The sequence below is a fragment of the Canis lupus genome, chromosome 26, assembly GCF_003254725.2.
Source record: "Canis lupus dingo isolate Sandy chromosome 26, ASM325472v2, whole genome shotgun sequence".
NCBI classification, from domain to species: domain Eukaryota; kingdom Metazoa; phylum Chordata; class Mammalia; order Carnivora; family Canidae; genus Canis; species Canis lupus.
Genome location: NC_064268.1, coordinates 35,429,803 through 35,450,973, shown reverse-complemented (window position 1 = coordinate 35,450,973; position 21,171 = coordinate 35,429,803). Strand labels below are relative to the sequence as shown.

The window sequence follows — 21,171 nt, the reverse complement described above, 5'->3', positions numbered from 1 at the left end:
AATAATTACTGTTTTTTTTCCTAGAAAATAATTGTCACTAAAACAAACTCAAAATTCTTTTTTTTTTTTTTTTAACATAATTTCCTCCTTCTCTTCAGGGCTGCATGCCCTCTCTGCTTTATAAAGAGTTCTTTAAAAAAACAGACATCTCCGTCATTTCAACCACCCCGCGTCTCCGTGGGAATGCGTGTGTGTTTAGGTTTGTTGGTTTGTAGTGTGAATAGTATTGATGTAAAAAGTTGGTTGCAGAGCTATTCGGTTATGTTGTCATTTTAAAAGAGGCTGTTTCCCCAAAGCCAAGAGTGACATTACAGCAGGTGCAGTTTCGGGTCTCTGCAATTATCCCAGATTACCCTTTCAATAAACTGTCGACAGCCTCACAGAAACAGTCGTCCGATGCTGACATTTGGAAGCAGACAGGCATCGCAAGATGAACCATCCTAACGGCTACGGTTTGGGTCCTTGAAAACCTCTTTATATTGTTCACAGAAAATTATTGTCTTTGTTCATAAACATTACGCCAGTACCATCTTGTTGCCCAGAATGAGCACGTATATTTATTTATATATATATTTTTAATTTTTTAAAAAGATTTTATTTTGACATATATATTTTTATATATTTTTCATTTTTAAAAAATATTTTATTTAGATATATATTTTATATATGTAATATATGTTTAATTTTTTAGAAATATTTTATTTATTTATTTTGAAAGAAGCAGAGAGAGAGACCTGAGACCATGACCTGAGCCGAAACTGAGAATTGGCCACTTAACTGTGCCACCCAGGTGTCGCTTGTTAGTCTAATTTTATTTTATTATTTTTAAGAATATTTTATTTATTTATTCATGAGAGACACACAGAGAGAGGCAGAGACACAGGCAGAGGGAGAAGCAGGCTCCTTGCAGGGAGCCCGATGCAGGACTCGATCCCAGGACCCCGGGGTCACGTCCTGAGCCCAAAGCAGATGCTCAACCGCTGAGCCACCAGGTGCCCCCAAGTTAATCTAATTTTAAAGATGAAACTGAGCCACAGAGAAGTAACTTTCCTCAGTCTCACAGCTGGTGAGTGACAGAGCTTGGATTTGGATCCAGGGAGCTGGACTCCTGGACCCTCACTCCGGACCCGCTGGGCTCCATCGCTTCTCAGCATAAAACAGTGAGACGTTGTTATCAGAGTGAGGCCCGTGGACCAGGAGCATGAGAACCACCTGCGCACTTGTTAGGAAGGCTAATAACTCTGCGGACCGCCCCAGGCCTCTAGAAGCAGAATCGACCCTAACAAGGTCACGGGGTGACTCTCACCTGCAATTAAGTTTGCAAAGCACAGATCTGAGGCCCTCCTTGCTCACAGAATCCATCTATTTTAGAGGAAAAACAAAACAACGACTCAGCATTCTCCCCCAATTAAACCGCCTCCTGATTTTTCCTGCAAGTTTCGAATATGTCGAGAAAGCAAAAAACATAGATGCTACGTTCTTTGTTCTCACTCCTAGTGGTCAGTTGTGAGCCCAGGCATGAAGGTATCCCCTTTTCCTAGACCAGTGGTTCTTTTTTTTTTTTTTTAAATTATTTCTTTTAATTGGAGTTCGATTTGCCAACATATAGCATAACACCCAGTGCTCATCCCGTCAAGTCCCCCCTCAGTGCCCGTCACCCAGTCACCCCAAACCCCCGCCCACCTCCCTTTCCACCACCCCTTGTTCATTTCCCAGTTAGGAGTCTCTCATATTCCATCTCCTTTACTGATATTTCCAACTCGTTTTCTCTCCTTTCCCCTTTATTCCCTTTCACTATTTTTTATATTCCCCAAATGAATGAGACCATATAATGTTTGTCCTTCTCCGATTGACTTATTTCACTCAGCATAATACCCTCCAGTTCCATCCACGTCAAAGCAAACGGTGGGTATTTGTCATTTCTAATGGCTGAGGAATATTCCATTGTATACATGAGACCATATAATGTTTTAGACCAGTGGTTCTTAACAAGGTTTTGTGTTGTTTTTAAGCTTTTATTTATTTATTTGAGAGAAAATGAGAGAGGGCACAAGCAAGGAGGAGGGAGAGCGGGAGAGGGAGAAGCAGACTCCCCGCTGAGTAGGGCACCCACTCGGGACTCGATCCCAGGCCCCGGGGTTATGACCTGAGCCAGCCAGGTTCCCCCAAGACAAGTGGTTCTGAAGACGTGGAGCCTGGCCCAGCTGTGTCCATTAGCCCAGGTGGGAACTGTTAGGTTTGTGCCCCTTCAAGCCCTGACCCAGACCCGTGGGGGTGGAGCCCAGCAATCTGTTTAAAAAGCCTCCTAGGGTGTGGGGGTCCTGTGCCCTCTGGGGTTTGCAAGCCTCTGCCTCGGTCCCTCTGGTGTCACACGCTCTTTGAACGCTGTGGGCTCTGCTTTGCATCGAGCCGCCCTGCACAGGTACGGCTCCTTGGCCTGGGAGGTGGGACACTTTATAGATGTGAGGGCAGATCTGTGATGCGAACTTGGGCTTCGTGAAGGAGACGCCACCATCCTACCTCCAGGAGCAGGTTTCCCACAGAAGGTGAGGGGCTGGGGGGGCATCTGCCCCAGATGGGCTCCTCCTTTGGAAAGGGTCGGCTCTGGTGCTGGCCCCCTGGCCGTCGGGGCCAACTCTGTGTCCAGCCCTCGGGACCTGTGTCCCCCTGTGTTCCTTTGCTGCCTGTGATGCTCCACAGGGAAGGGCCTGCCTCTGCTGGGTCACCTGACAAGTGTGCCCTGCACCCTGGCCGAGGCTGCCCTTGGAGGCTTCTGACTTCCCGGGGTCCCCAGGAAGTGGTCTCTGGGGCCCCGGGGTGTGTCTGGGGAGTCCCGACGGGGTAGCTGCATGCTGGATGGCGTCCTTCTCCAACCTTCTTCCCCTCCCGCCGCACCTGCGTGGAGATGATGCACTTGGCCCACGGGGGTGGTGGGGTCTCTCCCCGCTGACCTTTCCCTGGAGCCCGGGGCCCAGCACCCCAATTGCACGTACGGCAGCAGCAAAGGTGTGGGCTGGGGCTCTGAAATGGAAGCACAGGTTGGGTCATCTTCGGAGTTTAAAAAAACCCAACAGAACAGAACAACTCCCATCTACTAGGAAGACTGAGCCTTTTTGTCTTGGGACATTTCTAGAAAAAGTAGGTTTTCTTTTTTTCTTTTTTTTTTCTTTTTTTTTTCTTGGGTGCTTTTTCATTTTTAATCTGGTGTCTCTTCCAATCTGGTGGCCAAATCCTGAAGTGAGGGAGGTTTTGCTAGTGGCTGGAGCGGCCTGCTGAGCGGGGAGTGTACCCCAGAGCTGCGGTGGGCTAGGGGGATGGGTGCCTCTCTGCTTCCTCAGGCTCCCCTCTGCCCCCTGCTGTACTCGGGTACCTGAGGACAGGATTGAACCTCTTTTCCTTTTTTATTCTTATTTTTATTTTTTATTGGAGTTCAATTTGCCAACGTATAGCGTAACACCCAGTGCTCATCCCATCAAGTGAACCTCCTTTCCTGATAAAATAAGGAACCGTTTCCTAAATCCAGATCTGACTGTAGAGTTTCATCAGCATCAATTAGACCGCCGATAATTCAGCTTTAAATATGGTTCTAGCTTATGGAATGAGAAAATCACTTTTCCTTCTCTCTCCCTTCATTATTGGAAGGACAAGCACGTTGTGGATGGAGGAAAAGCGAACTTGTGACAGGAGAGCAATTAGTGTGAAGACCATGACTAATTAGAATAAATGCTCTTCACATCTCTTAAAAGCCAGGTTGCTCCCTGGGATGGTTTATTCCTTTTTTCCTCCTCAGGCCATAAAACTCTAACTTGATTATTGGTACTTAAAAAACATTTGAGTTGATTGCAAGTTCCCATCAGAAGTAGGTCTTTCCTTGCTTCTTGGGATTTTTTTCATAAAAAATAATAATAAAAAAAAATCGACTGTGACAACAGGTGAGGGGTAACCAGTGCATGAGAGAGGAGGAGGGGTGGGATGGTGGTGCCTTTGGGTACAAACTCTGGTCTTCAGTTGTCAAAGTTGTCCTCCGCACATACATCTCTCCACTTGAACCAGGACGTGTTTTGTTTCCTTTTGTCATGGTCTCCTGATTGGAAAAGTAAGGAAAGAAAACAATGGTACAAGAACACTGGCCAGGGAAGCTGAGTCAGTAAAAAGAAACTCCCCAGGGTGGAATTGGACTCCTGAGACCTAGTCCTGGCTTTTTTTGTTTGTTTGTTTTTTGTTTTTTTTTAGATTCTTGTTTATTCATAAGAGAGACAGAGGCAGAGACACAGGCAGAGGCAGAGGGTGAAGCAGGCTCCATGCAGGGAGCCTGATGTGGGACCCGATCCCGGGATCCTGGGGTCACACCCTGAGCCCAAAGCAGATGCTCAGCTGCTAAGCCACCTGGGCGTCCCACCTGGCTTCCTTCTTAATGCAATCTATAACTGATCAATACCTCTCTATTGTGTAATTGGTTTGCAGTGGCTGTTCCAAGTTTCGGTTGGGCTGTACTGGGTGGAGACAAGATACAAGGGGCATTAATGATTGAGGCTGGTTCTGTTGGTTTTCCCCCAATCCTGCATCCTGTGTGTTCGAGAATACATGACCTGAGTCATCCTCCAGCGGAAAGCTATTGTCAACCAGACGCAGTGTTCAATGCGTGTGTATTTGAACAGACAAATCCACCCGTGCCCTGTTTAAAAACCTAAAGCCACGTGGACAAGGGCCTAGTACAGAAAGAGCACATGCAGGCTCCTTTTGTCAGTGACTGGGGATGGCTCATCCAGCCAATGCAGATAAATGGACAGATAGTTATGGTAAGATGGTAACTGTTTTGTCTTCACAACGTGGTAATCCGTCTGTGAGCACTTGTAGCTCATGCGCTGTAGAGCCAGAGCCCTACCGTCTCCATGTCTCTGGTTTGCTAGACCCTTAAAGCAGGTGGTATGTATTCTACCTAAGACCGTAGGCTCGAAATCCCTAGGCGTCTGCACCTGATGGTGTCCTCAGGGTACATGGGGAAATTGCTAGAGACCTGGAGTATCAGAATATGGAGTGAATCTGTGAAGTTAGAAAAGGTGGGGACTTTCTGGATACTGGATTTTTGGCTAAGGTCTCTACAGTCCTGGCTAGATCCTACAAAATTCTAAAAATCGGCAGATATCCAGGGTGCTAGATTTGTTGTTTCTGAACTGAATGGGGAGGGGTGGAGAGACCTTGCATGTGTTATAAGAATATATGACCTTGAGCTGAATAAAGAGTGTCTATTCCAGGGATGGAGTTGAATGAAAGGAAGAAATGGGAGTGTGTGTCTGGTGTCTTTAAGATTTATTTATTTGAAAAAAACAAAAACAAAACAAAAAAACAAAACAAACAAAAAAGATTTATTTATTTGAGAGCGTGCATGCCCAAGCATGTGAGCAGGGGGAGTGACAGAGGGAGGGAGAGGATCTCACACAGACTCCCTGCTGAGTGCAGAGCCTGATGCAGGGCTCAGTCCCAGGATCCTGAGATCATGACCTGAGCCAAAATCAAGAGCAAAAAACAAAAACTAAAAAAAAAAAAAAAAAAAAAAAAAAAAAATCAAGAGCAGATACTTAAGCAAGTGACCCAACCACCTCATATTTTGAAAGTTGTACAGTGAAGTTTTGCTCCCTTATTAAATCAGGGATTTGACTAGTCTTCCCTTTCTTCTTTGGGGTCCATTCTCCTTCTCCAGGCCTCATTGTAAGCACTCTTTGCTCAGGGAATTATTCTCTCCCCCCCACCCCGCCCCTGGGGCTGGGTTGGATGCACCTGATGGGGGCTCTCCACACACCTCGTGAACCAGTAAACCTGGCACTCCCCACACCACTGCAATGGTGTTTCTTGGTTCACTGTCTTCCACTTCACCACTGTAAGCTCCAAGGAGACAGGAAATAAACCTATATTGTTGGCCGTGATCCCTATAGTACCTGGCATTTATTATTTTCTAGACGTTTATTGGCAAGACAAATAATCTACCACATTCAAGCCTCACTTAGGACTTTAATACTTCCCTTTATGTATCCGTGCTTCTAAATAATTCTATTCAGTGCCTTGAACTCTTTAATCACTCAAGTAATTTTCAAGAATTAGATCAAGTCCACTAGAAATGTATCAAATGCTAAGCAGGTTATATAGAAATAATCTATAGAAATATAATGCTTTTCAAACTTAGGAAAAATGCAAATCTTAAAGGAGTACCATATTGATCTGAATATTTTTGGTCCTGGTGGTTAAACTTATGTGATCTGTAGACTGAGAATGGCCCTCAAGGATCTTGGGAAGATGGCTTCCACATCTGTCAGCACCTGCTAGATGATTTTTACCAAACCACTCAATATCTCTGTACCTTGGTTTTTGTTTTGCTGTTTTGTTTTGACCAATAAAATGAAATCATAACTTGTTAAGTATTTAAAAAATTAGAACCACTTCTATGGTATATGGAAGTTCTCTGAAAACCATATGGTTCTATTCAAATGGTTTAGACTTTAATCTTTTTTTAAATTTTTATCTTTTTATTTAAGAGAGAGAAAGAGAGGCAGAGACACAGGCAGAGGGAGAAGCAGGCTCCATGCAGGGAGCCTGACGTAGACTCGATCCCGGAACTCCAGGATCACGCCCTGGGCGGAAGGCGGGTACTAAACCATTCAGCCACCCTGGGGTCCCCCTTTAATCTCCTTTCTATATTATATGTATGGGAGTTTGGCAGTCATGACCATTAGCAATTTGTAAGGAAGGAGTTCAGGATTCCTCCTGCAGTTCCAGACAGGGAGCAGACTCAGTCTGGCTTATGCACACATGTAACTTGATTGATCACTGACTCAGAAGGGAGGAAAGGAAGATGAGGAATGCACAGAGTAGGGTAGTGTTGGGGTGCCGGGATGGAGTTACCAGCGTGGTGGCTGCCGGGGGAAGAGCTGGTGTGCCCGTGCACGCCTCCGCCATGGCCAGGCTCAGGAGTTGGAAGTAGCTCTGCTACATACGTTCACGCCAATCTTCACCCCCTTTTAATAGATGTCCCCAAATGGTGTGTAAGCAAGCGATAGGCTCTGGTTTGTGTGCCCTTCTTTACCCAAGGAGTCGGTGCAGTTCTGCTGACCAGGAGCAGCTTGTTGGGTGGCCAGGCTGCGCTCTGAATATCCCTTCCATGTGCTCACAGTCGGTGCCACTGTCTGAAAACAAAGTTTTGCACAAGAAAAGGGAGAAAGCTTAGTGTGTTTTAGGTGGAGGATCTTCCCTCTACAAATCCAGGTTTTCTCCCCAAAGAAACCAATCATCCTACTGTAAAATACAGACGATACCGCTTCTTTTACCTGCGAACATAGAAGAACTCTCGGTTTCTGCATTGCATGACAGCACAACCCACCTCTGCATTCGGGTCTATTAAAACTCCTCTTGCTAATTGTTGTTGACGCTCCAGTTTTCTTTGCAACGCGATGTGACTTCCAGACAAGTAAAATCGCCGGAAACAAAATGGGATCCTTCTAACCTGCCAAAGTAGACAGTTTTGAAAATGTAAAACAGCTGAGCCCGCTTGACATTTCTTGGTGTCATCCACTTCATCTGCCAGCGGAGGAGACCGTCCGCTTCCCTTTCCTGATGAGGTTTTCCAAAATTCTGTCAGACTCAGAGAATTACGCATAATTGACTAAAGAGGAAATGAGCCAAAAAGGGATATTCTATTTCAAAGCCTACCAGTGCCCAGCAAATAAGTTGTATTGCCTCTGGTGTGTTTTTTTTTTTTTTTTTATTCATGGTGGTGTTTTTAAGAGAGGGAGAAGGGAGGGATGGGCAGAGGGAAAGAGAGGATCTTAAGCAGATTCCATGTGTACTGTGGAGCCTGATGCAGGGCTCAATCCCACACCCCTGAGATCATGACCTGAACCAAAACCAAGAGTCGGATGCCCAGCCAACTGAGCCACCTAGGTGCCCTGCCTTTGTTTTTGCTTTTTAACCAGCTGTGTCCTATATTTTCTTAATGGGACCTAGACAGAAGTGTTGGTTTTCATGCTTATGTGAGGACTTGAAAGGGTTCATAAATTATGGCCGTTGAGTCTAGCCTTCAGGTGGCAATGAACTGTGGTGATAGAGAGGTGTACGAGGAAAATGGGAAGCTTTTGAAAAAGCACATCAACAGTGAGCTCTGTAGGAGAGCTCCAGCAGGGGGCTAATACACCTAGAATCTGAAGGCTTCACTCACTCCCCCTCAAGAAAGATTAGTTAAAAATACATCAAACGTATGGCTTCTAGCATACAGATCCATTTTTTTTTTTTTTTGCAAAAGAGAAACTGTGGGTTAGAAGAATGGCGGTAGGAAGAGGAAAGCCCTTTTTGGGAGATTGGGTTTGTGAGTGGAAGTCCCATAGCTCAACTTGTAAGGAAAAGTTATTAGTGTAACTTCTCAAAGATATATATGTGCATTGCAGCAAATATGTAAGGCGTGTTTTCAACATCTTGGTGGAGCGTTTGGGGATGCGGCCCATCCAACTGATGAGAGGACTTACAGATGTAGTACCCATTTCCTTAATGAGATTCCAGACACAAAATCTGCTGTTATGCACAGATGTGCAGTGACATTTACCGAGCATGTGCTGATATTTTTGAATTAGGCACACTGTTCAAAATGTGCCAACCTGTAGGAAATTGTGTCACCATAAGCGAGCTGTCAGCAAAACTGGCTCCGTAACTCGCTAGAGAATGAAGCTTATGCTCTAGGCCCAAAATGTGCCACGCTTGGAGCCTCAGTGATGTGCTCTGGACCTTTTACATATGAAAGAGCCCGTTGAAAAATGAACCTCGTTAAAGTGGAATGGGTACCCAGCCTCTGTTTTCCTTTTTCCAAAGGGTCACAAACCATCTGTTTAATAATTTTCCATTCTAGAATTTTTCTGGGCTGGCTTCCATTAAATCACAGAAGTCCTTTTTATAATAGAATTAAGAACTGTCCAGAAATGGAGTCATGAGGCATTTGTACCTAAAAGTGTCAGGCAGGAATACGTATGAGTTACTCATCCCGCCAACATGGATTGGCTTTTTACCATGTGTCAGGAACTGGAAATACACTATACCGGGGATAGAAAGATGAACACGACCTACTTCTAGCTTTCCAAGTGCTCTGTGCTGCTGTAAGCCAGCCTTCTTGTCTTTGATATGGCATGAACACCCTCTCAGTCTTAATTTCCCTCTTAACCTGGGTGCCTGCCTAAACCTGTGTGCAATCCATCAGGTGAGGTTTCTTTTTTATTATTCGGAGGTAGTAAGCCAACTTCGTGACCGGTCAAAACTCTGATTCTCTTTCAACTTTCTCAATTCATTATCCATACCCTACAGGGTGGTGCTCATTTGTTCTGCTGCCTAGGTATGTGTAGGATGATGACGTCACTGAAGGACCTCCATGAGCAAAGAACATGTTAGGGGCCAGGTATCCCGCTGTGCGTCTACGCAAAGTTCTTTGACTCCCATCTGAAAGCCGTTTCACGAGGCACATGTTAGTATCTGTTTTCCTAGAACAGTCTGATGGACTACTTGCCCCAGGCCCTGCAGCTCCTCTGTGGTATAAGGAAGGTACTCCCACAGGCCAGACTCCAGATTGCTGGTTTTCACTCTCTGGCCTACTCTCCTATTTTTATTTTTCACATTCCCAAGTCTTCAACTTTGTGCATAAAGCACTGACTGAGACGCCATTTCCTTCATTAAAGTCCACAAATGGCAGCACCCTTTTTCTAGACCTCTGCCTATCACTAATCTACCACCCTTTTGTACAATACCCCATGGGCAGGGGCTGTTGTCTTAAGATAGCTATCACCAGGGACCCAGTCATGCAGATCTAGGCCTCCCAGCTCTTCACAGGGATCTGTTAGCTGCTGTAAAATCTCCTGCTTCAGTTGTTCCTTGGAGGTGATCGATCCAATAATTTCTCATCTGATTTGGGAATCTTCTCCCACATTCTAGCAGGTGGTCTATAGAGCACTTCCTGTGATGGGAAGCTTCCTCATATACTTCTTTTGTCTTTGTGTTGAGTCTTAATCACCAACCCTGTGAGTTCTGATTACTGGTGTAGTTCTCTCCTTAACAAGTCAGAAGGAATTGCCTCTTAACCCACCAAAAACAGTGCCTGGTAGGTTGGTTCAAATTTGTCTTGAGATGGAGCAATTAGGGCTATTAGTATAAGATGAAATGATACAGAGGTGGGTGTGTAAATAAGGAGGAAAAGTCCAAGTTAGCTTTCTGTAGCAAGGAGGGACCTGAGAACAAGGCCTGTGTCTTGTTTTTTGTATCCCTGGCATGTGGTAAGGTCTCCGTAAATGCAAACACGTGGAATGTTTGCAACAGTGGTCTCTCAGCTCATGATTTCAGACTAGCACTTAATTCTCTTCCATACTGCTCCATTGGGTTTACTTGGTGTCTAATAAACCCATCGACTATTTCGGGACAGTTCTTACATTTCCCCTCCTCCCCAGACTGAATATCCTCCAGGGCTTCATCTTTTTCCCCAGATTATTTCCCTCTTAAAACCTAGTCCCTTACATATCCTACAGCATTTGCTGAGTACCGTGAAGACATCACAATAAGACTGGTGGGATGTAACTCACACACGCCAATAACTGGAGCAAGACGGTGGTGAGAGCCATGAAGGAAGCACAGTCGGAAGGCTGACAAACTGATTGATTGGCTGACTGATTTTTCTAGCCAAGGTGAACTGGAAAGTCTTCACGGAGAAAAATGATCTTTGAACTGGGACTAGGATTGTCTTAGGTAGAGAAAAATAATTGGAGCAAAGACCTGAAAGCAGGAAAAAGAAGGGTAGGTTACAATCATTGGATGAAATGAAAGGGATGTTTAAGGGATTATATGAGGGAAGGTCCTTTGTGCTAAATATGGATTGAATGCAAGGATGGAGGTTTTTATTTACGGCAGTAGGGAGCCATTGAATTTTTGTGGGTGGAGTAACATGAGGAGGATGATTATTTAGGAAGATCCAGCAATGACTGGAATTGCTTATCCCTTCCATCACTTTCTCTGCAAGTAGCTCACAGAATGATGGTCTGGTCTTTACTAGTCTTCACTAGATGGAACTAGTAGCACTTTAGTTGCTTCTACAACTCTACTATTACCTGTGGGTCTTCTCTCCACTTTTACTCTTTGTCCCTGTTTGGATCTGAGTTATATAGAAAGCCACCTGTTTCATAGGGGCTCCTTCCCCATTTCTTCTGGTTCTTTCCCCCACCATTCCTGGCCTTTGCTTCATGCCACGGTTGCTTCCGATGACCTGAGGTTGGCTTGTTTACTTGTGTATTCCTATACCCTTCCTTGCAACCCCCAGCCCCCACACTGAACTTTATTGAGCTAGGTATCTGCGGGTTCCTAAATAATTGCCCTTTAGTTTGACAGATGTTAACATGATACAGTGTATTGGAAAAAAGGATTGCATGGGGAAAGGCTGGGACACTTGTGGAATTCCCTGGGCCCCGCCCCTCTCCCCTAGTTCTGCACCCCCAGAACCTGTTACTCAGCAGCTCTCAGGTTTTAGTGTTAATGGGCTTTCTTCTGCCAACAACCAGGGAGACGTGGCTAGAATTCTGCAGACGTTGAAATCCTCTCCACCTCAATTATTAATCAACTGAAATGTATATTCCCTTTTGTTCTTTTAGCTTCTGAGTATTTAATGACCGTGAGTAGGGTGGGTAAATGGGACAGAAAAATGGAGTGAGGAAGAGAGATGTTCTTACCCCAGTTTCAGAAGCGTGTATGTGCCCATGAAAAGAACACAGGCTTTGGAATCAGAATGAAAGTGGCTGTACTAATGATGTGTGACTTGGGCAGTAAGTTAGTCTGAGACTCTTTCATTCATAGAAAGGGGATAAGAGCGTATCAGACAGGGACACCTGGGTGGCTCAGCCGTTTAGCGCTGCCTTCAGCCCAGGGCCTGATCCTGGAGACCTGGGATTGAATCCCACATCAGGCTCCCTGCATGGAGCCTGCTTCTCCCTCTGCCTGTGTCTCTGCCTCTTTCTGTGTCTCTCATGAATAAATAAATTAAAAATCTTTAAAAAAATATATCAGACAATGAAAGTAGGACAGACTGATATAAATGCAACAGACATCAAGTTCTTATCTCCTACAGTAAATGTTCAACAATGGTGTTCAAAATAATCCTCATTAGTATCCTGTCTTAAAAGAACATCACCATTCATTTGGTCCTTGCAGTATCCTTAACATTTGACAGCAAAAATAAATGTTAAAATCAATGATAGTTAATGTGTTCATATATTCCAAAAATCACCACTTGACCTTACCAGTTATATGGTACAAGGTATGAAGTTGAACAGAATTTAGAGCATTCTAAACCAATTGCAGCTACCTCGACGAAACCGATACTTCACGACATCCTTCAAATACATGACCATCACGGCGACCCTGCTAATGATTTTTCTACTATTAAGCTTATGATGATGATTATCTGCAGCGATGAATTTTGCAATCCATTATCTTCATAGAATGTACACTTTTTTTCTAGGCAAGAAAGTTTAAAATATCACCCCCCTACTAATGGTGAGGCAATTTCGCACAGTGGAGACGTCATCATGTTCCAGATGCGTTGAAAATAGCAAATGGCCTTCTCTAATTATGAAGCATTTGTCTACGAACATTCTGGCAGTTGGAATTTGGCTTTAGGCTAACATATGCCTTAATGTTGGGAAGCAGTTGTGGGCTCCATGGAACTCCGCACCCCCACCAAGCCTCTGATCTGTCACACTATGTATCTGAGGGATCACCGATGATTCAAGCACCAGGAGATGGAGGTGGTGGTAAACTAAAGCTTCTGGAGGGCCTTGAGTATGTAGTAAAGTACCTTATGGTGTGGGCTGGCCCTCTTGAATGTGGAAGGTGAGGTCCTGGAGTGAGTTAGCGACACCTTTCCTTTTCCTTCCTTCTGTGTTAAGTCCTTAGAAGCTTCTCTTCCATTTAGACAAAAGCTTACAAAATCAACATAACGCTTCAAATGAGACCCACCTATTTTCTGCAAATATTTCTTGCAGACAGAGGCTGACTTGGGGTAGAAGTTGTTACCCTGGAATCCTTGTCAGAACACAAATGACTCTGATGATCTCTGATTATTTTTTTTTCCTATGATGTAGAAGAATAGAAATGGATTTTACTTACACAAAATGTTCAACATGCACAATATTCAAATTAGAAAATACTTGGTGAGCTCTTAATTTGTGCCGTCCTACAGAACAAGAGAATACGTGGAGAAATGATTTATAGGTGTATTGCTGTTCTAGAGTAGTGCTGACTGACAGGAATGTGATTTGTTACATGCAATGGCAAATTTTCTGGTAATCGCATTTAAAAAAAAAAAAAAGGATACAACGGAATATTATGCAGCCTTAAAAAGGATGACCACATGGGTGGACCAGCAGGTACCATGCTAAGTGCAATTAGACTGAGAGAGACACATACTGTATGGTTCTGCTCATAGCCCTAAAAACCAAAAACAACAAACCAACAGATAAACAAACAAACAGAAATAGGCCTATAAATACAGAGAACAAACTGATGGTTACCAGAAGGGTCGGGGTCGGACAGAGTAGGTGAAGGGGAGAGGGAGGTATAGGCTTCCCATGAAGGAATGAAGAAGTCCCGGGGATGGGTGGTGTACGGCAGAGGGAATCTAGTCACCGATGTCGTAATGCCGGTACGGTGACAGGTGGTAGCTACGTGTGTGAACATGTAGAGAAGTTGAATCACTGTGTCATACGCCTGAACCTAATTTAACATTATGTGCCAACCGTACAAAAAAAAAGGAAAACTAAAAAGTAAAGGGAAACCAGTGTAATGAATTTTTGTAGTATGTTTTTACTCAGTAGGTCAGTTCTACTTAGTATGTCAAATATCTTTATTTTTACTTAGCATGTCAAATATTTTTATTTTAACATGTAATCAATATAAAAAAATTTAAGACCTTCTGTCTTTTCATACAGAGTCTTCCAAATTCTGTGTGTAACTTACCCAGCACATTTCAATTTCCATTAACCTTAAGTACTCAAAGACCCCAGATGACTAGGGGCTATCCTATTGAACAACACATATTTAAAATTCTCAAGGGCTAGGAAAATATAAACAAGCTTGCAAAAGACCTGGAAAGGTCTGAAAAGGGGAAAAAAATAATAAAAATAACTTTGAGCCAAATATTGCCAGGATGAGTGAGAATTTCAGGAGACAAGTAGGTAGACAGTCCCTCTAGGTGGGGGATCTGTGTGGGCGGGTGGGCCTGGGGCAGATAGGAATTGATGTGAAGGGTGTGGGGTGAGCCTGAGGCCAGGAAGACCTGGGAAATGCCACTAGTTCTGCCTATGGAATTTGAGTTCTGTCTTGGAAGTACCAAATACATGTCATTTTCTTTAAATACTGATGAGCATCTCATGGAAAATTAAAAGCCATACAAAATATGAAACTCCTCATATCTACTTATCTAGCAAAGTAAATCCTTTGATCAACTTTGCGTTCTGCATGGTCAAATACACATAACCTAAAACATTCTGTTTTTAAGTGTGTAATTCAGTGACATTAAGTACGTTCACACTATTCTGCAGCCCACCACTGTTCCTCTGGGGGAATCTTGCCTCGGCCTGACCTGAAACTGTCCCCATCGAGCACCACCTCTCTATCCCCTACTCCCCCGTCCCCACCCCCGTCCCTAGCCATGATTCTATGTTGTCTCTAGGAATTTGACGATTCTAGGGACTTCATGGCAGTGGAATCCTACAGGGCTTGTCCTTCTGTGTCTGGCTTATTTCACTTAATATAACATTTTCAGTGTTCACCCCTCATGTAGCATGTATCAGATTTTCATTCCTTTCATAAGGAATTGTAAATATGGGCTACATCTTCTATATCTGTTCACCCTTTGAAGGACATTTGGGTCCTTTCAACCGTTTGACTCTGATGAACGCTGCTGTGGACCTTAGTGTACAAATAACTCTTCTCGTATCTGCTTTCAATTACTTTGGGTGTGTATCCGGAGAAGTAGGATTGCTGGATCCTGTGCTAAGTCTAGGTCGATTTTTTTTTTTTTTTTTTTTTTTTTTTTTTTTTTTTTTTTTTTTTAGGAACCGCGCAACCATTTTCAAATGTGTCTCCACCATTTACCATTCCCACCAACAATTCGGGAGAGTTCTAATTTGTTCACATCTTTGCCGACACTTACTATTTATTTCTTAAGGACAGCCACCATAATGGGTGTGAAGTGGGTATCTCATTGTGGTTTTGATTTGCACTTCCTTAAACGTTTAATAGTGTTTGAATCTCCCCACGTCTTTATTGACAAGTGCAGGGTTTATGGACTGGCCTCTGATGGGGGGAGGAGGAGGGGAGGCCGTCTCTCGACGGTGAGCCTTCACTTCAGAGTCTGATGTTGTCCGGGTACATAGTGTCAGAATTGAGTTGAATTGCAGAGCATCAAACTGGTGTCTTGAGGATTGCTTGTTGGTGTGGGGAATCCACCCCCAACAACCCTGCCCCGTTGGAATTATTACCGGAACTTCTGCACCTCCCCTAGGCCCTATCTTAAAGTGCCATCACAATGGGGATTAAGCCTTTAACTTTCAAATTTGGGCACCTATTCAGCCCGTGGAGCCAGGTGAAGAACCTGCAGAAGAAGATTGTCTTCTGCAAAGCCTCGAATCCGCCTTTCCCGACAAGGAGTAGGGGAGCCTGGGAGACCTTAGCTGTGTACTCACAGCCCCGGATACTTCCCTCCACCGCCCCCCTGCTGGCACTCACTCTTGATTTGTTCTTCTATTAGACCAAGAGGTGGCAAGTGCTTTCTGTAAAGGGCCAGATAGTCTCTGTCAAAACTCTTCAATTCAGCCAAACACAACATGGAAACAAATGGGCATGACTGTGTTCCAATCAGATGTTTTATGGGCACTGAGACTTGTTTCATGTACTTCTCATGTGTCATGAAATATTTTTCTTCTTAAATTTTTCAGCCATTTAAAAATAAAAAAAAAAACATTCATAGCTAGCCTGCCATATAAAAACGGACCACGGGCCTACTCTGGCACGGACGATAGTTTGTTGGCCTCTAGATCACACGTTGCGGAAACAGGAGGGATGCATTTGTTTTCTATCCTTTACATCTAGCACCGGTGTTGGCTAGGTTGGTATAAAATAAATAGGAGCTGAATAAATATTTGAGGTTGTGTTTTATACCCACACATCCTTTCTCAGTATTTGTCCAAAATTTGAATTGCGTGGTGGGTAGATTCCCCAATAGAATTGAAGCCAAGCCCAGGTTTGTGATCAAGGCCTATGTTGAAGGCGTTCTTGATGTGCTCCTGCAGGTAGAGATCTCGGAGGAATGGGAATTGGCCTGTTTTCCTCTGAGCTCAGTGTGGCCTGAAACTGAAGAAACGATCACTGTCTCAGCAGAGAATTTTAGATACGTACTTGCACAAAAAGATCCATTCCCCACACCTACTATGCCTTCTGCCCTTGAGACTTAAGTGTTCAGCAAGCATAATCACAGGAATTTGCCCAAGTGCTTATTGCCTACAGAGATTAATACACCCCTTAAAAATCAAAGGTACATGGAAAATTAAAAAAAATTTTTTTTGAATGGTCTGTAAGTTACGGAAGCGGCAGACTTCCACTCCAGCTGGCTGTTGAAGAAGGAAGGTGTTCATCACAACTCGAATATAACCACATTCTCAAAAACAAGGCAAGGTGATTATTAGTCACGCTTGCCCACCTGTGAAATGCTGACTTGACTAATAGGTATGTGGGCTGACTACAGAGGAGGTTTGGGCATCTTGCCCAAGGTCATGGACAAATTTGCAATCTCCTCAAGCCATGTTCATTATCTTGCAAAATATCTGAAACCGTTTTTTACTTAGAGACCTCCCAATAGCCCATGTAAGTGGGAGTCGGAAGATAAAATGAAAACATTTGATTCTGTGAACTTAGAGCTAATTTTTTAATACATGGGTCATGAGTCCTGATGAATAAATTTAGGTATTTTAATGTAACTTTAGAGTCTACCTAGGTTTACTTTTTTTTGGGGGGGGGGTGAACTTTGTGTGCATAAATTATATTAAGCGATACACCCGATGCTTATCAAATGGAAAGCTAATTTGTCACTGGGGAGAAGTCCTAAGAAGCAAGACCTGGACTTTTCTCTGGGGGGAATGTACAAACTTCCTTGAGGGAACCGGATCCAGGCATAGGAGAGATCATGACCAATACTGGTAACGTGCTACAGATAGTGACACGGGGCAGAGAGCTGGCCCAGCGGACGGGACGAGAGCCAGGCCTCCAAGGGTGAACTTGGACTGAAAAGGTTGCAGATAAGTTGGTCCCAACACAGCAGCACATGCGTGTGTCACACGCCCCTGACCCTCCAGGACCTTTTTTTTTTTTTTGCTTCCCATCCTATTCCCACTCTGCCCTCTGGTCTTTACATGAATGTTATTTGACAGTGGCCCTGTTGGTCCGCTTTCTGCTTAATTTGGGTGTCTCTGAATCCAACTTCTGCCCCTCCTCGATTAGTCTTTATCAGCTATCACTGTGATCATCATCTCTGTTTAAGAGCCTATAATAGAAACCTTTACATACAGCTGTTGGGAGTACTCTGTGGCCTGCGGGGCACAGCCTTCACCTGTATGTGTGCTTGACTTCCCTTTGACATTCTGCTTTAAAAAAAAAAATTATGGGAGAGAGAGGGGTGGGCAGAGACACAGGCAGAGGGAGAAGCAGGCTCCATGCAGGGAGCCCACGTGGGACTCGACCCTGGGTCTCCAGGATGATGTCCTGGGCTGAAGGCAGGTGCTAAACTGCTGAGCCACCCCGGGACACCACCCCCCCGCCCCGACATTCTGCTTCTAATGAGTCCTTGGGTTTCAGTGCAGTATGTATATATTTAATAGTACAACTATCTTCACTGCCACTGTTTTCAGGACAAAATTGGTTGGTGTATCCTAATTCATCCTTTGGAGGAAGACTTTGTATACTGGAAATACCTAGGAACTGATAAGAATGATGATGGATACAGAATTTTTTTTTTTTGTCTTGTAAGCATTCAAAATCTTTATGGTATACTCTTAAATTGCTTTTTTTTTTCTTTTGTTTTGTCTTTAAGATTTCTAGTAGCTTTTTGTTGCTCATACGTGAATCCCTGCTTCCTCTGCCTGGCTTCAAGGCACCTGCAGCAATTATACAGCGACCCTGCAGGGTCTCAGCCTTCGGGGACTGTGGTATCCCTGCCTGGACTCCCCTCTTCCCCCCAACCACAGCCCCCTTCCAGCCCTGCTCTTGGGCTCTCCCCAACAGATTTCCCCCACCCCTCAAGCTCTCTCCTAGCTCAGCTCCTGTCCCTTTTAAAAGCCTCTCCTCCTTGTGAATCTCTTCCTGAACTGGCAGTCCTTTGTGGTCCTGTCCTCCAGTCCTAGGGTTTGTCTCAAGTAAACAGGTGTTCTGGAAAGGAGCCTGGATTCCACAGAGGAACTAGAATGTGGCTGGAGCACATCTGTGCTCGTTTTTGAGGATAGTTCATTTTTTAAAAGATACTTGGAACGGAGCCATGCGTGCACCAGCCTTTGCTGCTTTGTTCATTTTCTCATTAACTGAGCACCTTTTTTTTTTTTTTTTCCTGCAACAAAGAACAGACCAAGGGGGAAGTCATGTTCTAGTTTCTTAGCTTTGAAGAATTTTGCAAGGAAAAATTAGGGAACAGTCAAAGATAGGGGTTTACTCTAGAACGCCTAGTCCCTCCCTCCTCTTTCCCTCCACTGAGGTCACTCGTGGTCCCTCCCCGCGTGGTGCACCTGCGGCCTAGTACCGTGTGCCCCTGTCCCGTACCCCCCGTACCTCAATCCATTACATCCAGCGGGCTTAGTTGAGAGAATTGTCCTCTTCAGTCTTTCCATGTTTGGCTCATTAAACCATAAACCGTCTCTACTAGCTTGTCTTGCACCAGCCCCTGCATAGTCTCCTTACCCTCTTCCCCGTGGGTACAGTCTGCCGATTGGCTTGATTCATTTGTGTGCCCACTTAAAACGTTCTTTATTGTGAAAATCCACAAAAATACACAAAAATGGAGACCATAGTACAAGGAGCGTCTTGGGTGCCCATCACAGATTCAGTCACCGAGATTTTTGGTGTGTCCTTTGAAAACCTAAGCAGATCTTCTTAAATCGTTCTGTTACCCTATAGCATCTTTCCCCAAAACTTGTCTCTTAGTCGTGCGCTTAATAGATCAAGCGGTGGACTTCTGTGGTGCTCAGTTTCAACACTATTATTCCTTGTCAAAGACCGTGGTGTGTAAGACTAGAAATTAAAATTCAACAAACATACCTAGTCTAACTTCACGGGACGACTTTGGGCACAGGTTATGGTTTGTAAAAAGGAGCCTCGTGTAGAAATCCTTGGGCAATTATCATTTCTATTATATGGAATTCAGCCTGAAGCCTGAAGATGGAGTTTTCACCTCTACTTTTTGCAATTAAAACAGGATGATTTAAGTCCTTAACACCATTCTGGGTAATTACTAAGGAGTGTTATTAATTGTGAATCTTTCTCTTTCTCCTTGTGACTTTTTTTTTTTTTTTTAACTCCACCGATAGTCTTGAAAGTACTAAATTTGTTCAGTGGGTACTGAGGCATTCCCATCCCTTCAGGACAGAAGAGCAATGAGAATCCTCCTCTTAGGCAATAATACTAAGTGGAAAATTATGAACTGCATCTCGCCTGTAAGAATACCTGCCGCCTTCACGAAACAAGATAGCATGATGGTATCAGCTGTAAATGAAGGTTGATCATTTCCATACCTCTCCTGGATCCCTCGCCTCTCCTGCATGATGTGCACAGCTGAAATGGTCTAACTTTTTTTTTTTTTTTCCCCTGTTTCCTTTTTCTCTTCTCCAGCTCTTGTAAATGTGAAACTCTGGGCCATCGATCGACAATGTTTCCAAACCATCATGATGAGGACGGGACTCATCAAGCATACCGAGTATATGGAATTTTTAAAAAGGTAGGATGCTCTCATTTCTTCTGCCGTGGGTGCTAATTGCCCGTTCAACCCTCTTCTTTGACTCACACCCCTCTTGGGCTGAACCTCCTACAAGTTTGTGGAAGCACAAGGCTTTGGCCTGGCTTCTCTCTGTTTCTGGTACCCATTTCCATGGTAGCATCAAGTTCTGATTAAGTCAGAACTTGAGCGTTTCATTGAACATCCTCTTGTGGAGGAGCAAGGCTCAGAGAAACCAAGAATTTGCTCGAACAAAATGGGATGTCGAGTCCATCCCTCACTATTTATCAGTTAATATGTCTGAGGTACCGCTTCTGACTGAATCCTCTCTTGGGTAAGACTCCATGTTAAAGGTCAGATCACGAAGATGGAAGAGTGCCAAGACCAAGCTCATTATCCTTTAATCCTGGGCTTAATGTCCCAAATTAAATTTGTTTTATGTCGCAGTTCTGAAATATCAAAAGCTTTTCTTGATAGCGTGTATTATCATAATTCAGTCTAGCATGGAAATTGGAATAAAAGAAACGGCTTTTCATTTCTTAAGATTACACTGATATTTCCTCAAATGCCTGCCTTTGTCTCTGAGCTTAAAGAAAACACGTTATTTTATCATTAAAAAGAATATTGACAACTTTTTTCCCCCCTCCAAGAAATATTTTGTATTTTTCTTTCTTTTGAAAATTGAACCATCCTTAAGTAGTGATATACAGATGGTTTGGTTAAAAGGCAGTGTAGTGTCAGTTAAGGTCTCGTTTTTCAGAGCTAGAATGTTAAATGGGCTTTTTCTCTCTATACATATTTGTGTGTGTGTGTGCGTGTGTGTGTGTGTGTGTGTGTGAGAGAAGAAATGGTTTCATTGGAGCTAAAAAAAATCAAAATGCCCTCTTGTTTCAGTGAGACATCGTGACACACACCTGTTGCATTTTCTTACGCAGGTTTAAGGCTTGATTTTATGTAGTTTATTTTCTGATTCATTGTTTATACATTTTTTATTTCCACATTTTTTTTCCTTAAATTCCTGCTTGAAGGGACAATAAAATCATAATTTGAGGTCAAGTAATAATAGCTATATTTTCACTTATCAGGGGGTTGGGATTTTCCTGGAACGTGACTGGATGAAACATTTAGAAGTAGAA

The 21,171-nt window shown here is 43.8% G+C and overlaps 1 protein-coding gene across 5 annotated transcripts in view; it reads left to right on the top strand.

Moving 5' to 3' along the window:
• PRKG1 (protein kinase cGMP-dependent 1) overlaps nt 1-21,171 on the top strand; it is a 1,199,334-nt gene that overhangs the window by 736,865 nt on the left and 441,298 nt on the right. For all 5 annotated transcript variants that reach the window (XM_025441421.3, XM_025441420.3, XM_025441422.3 and 2 more), the window contains one exon: nt 19,933-20,038. In XM_025441421.3, coding sequence (XP_025297206.1) covers nt 19,933-20,038 — 106 coding nt within the window. The remainder of the gene's footprint in view (nt 1-19,932; nt 20,039-21,171) is intronic.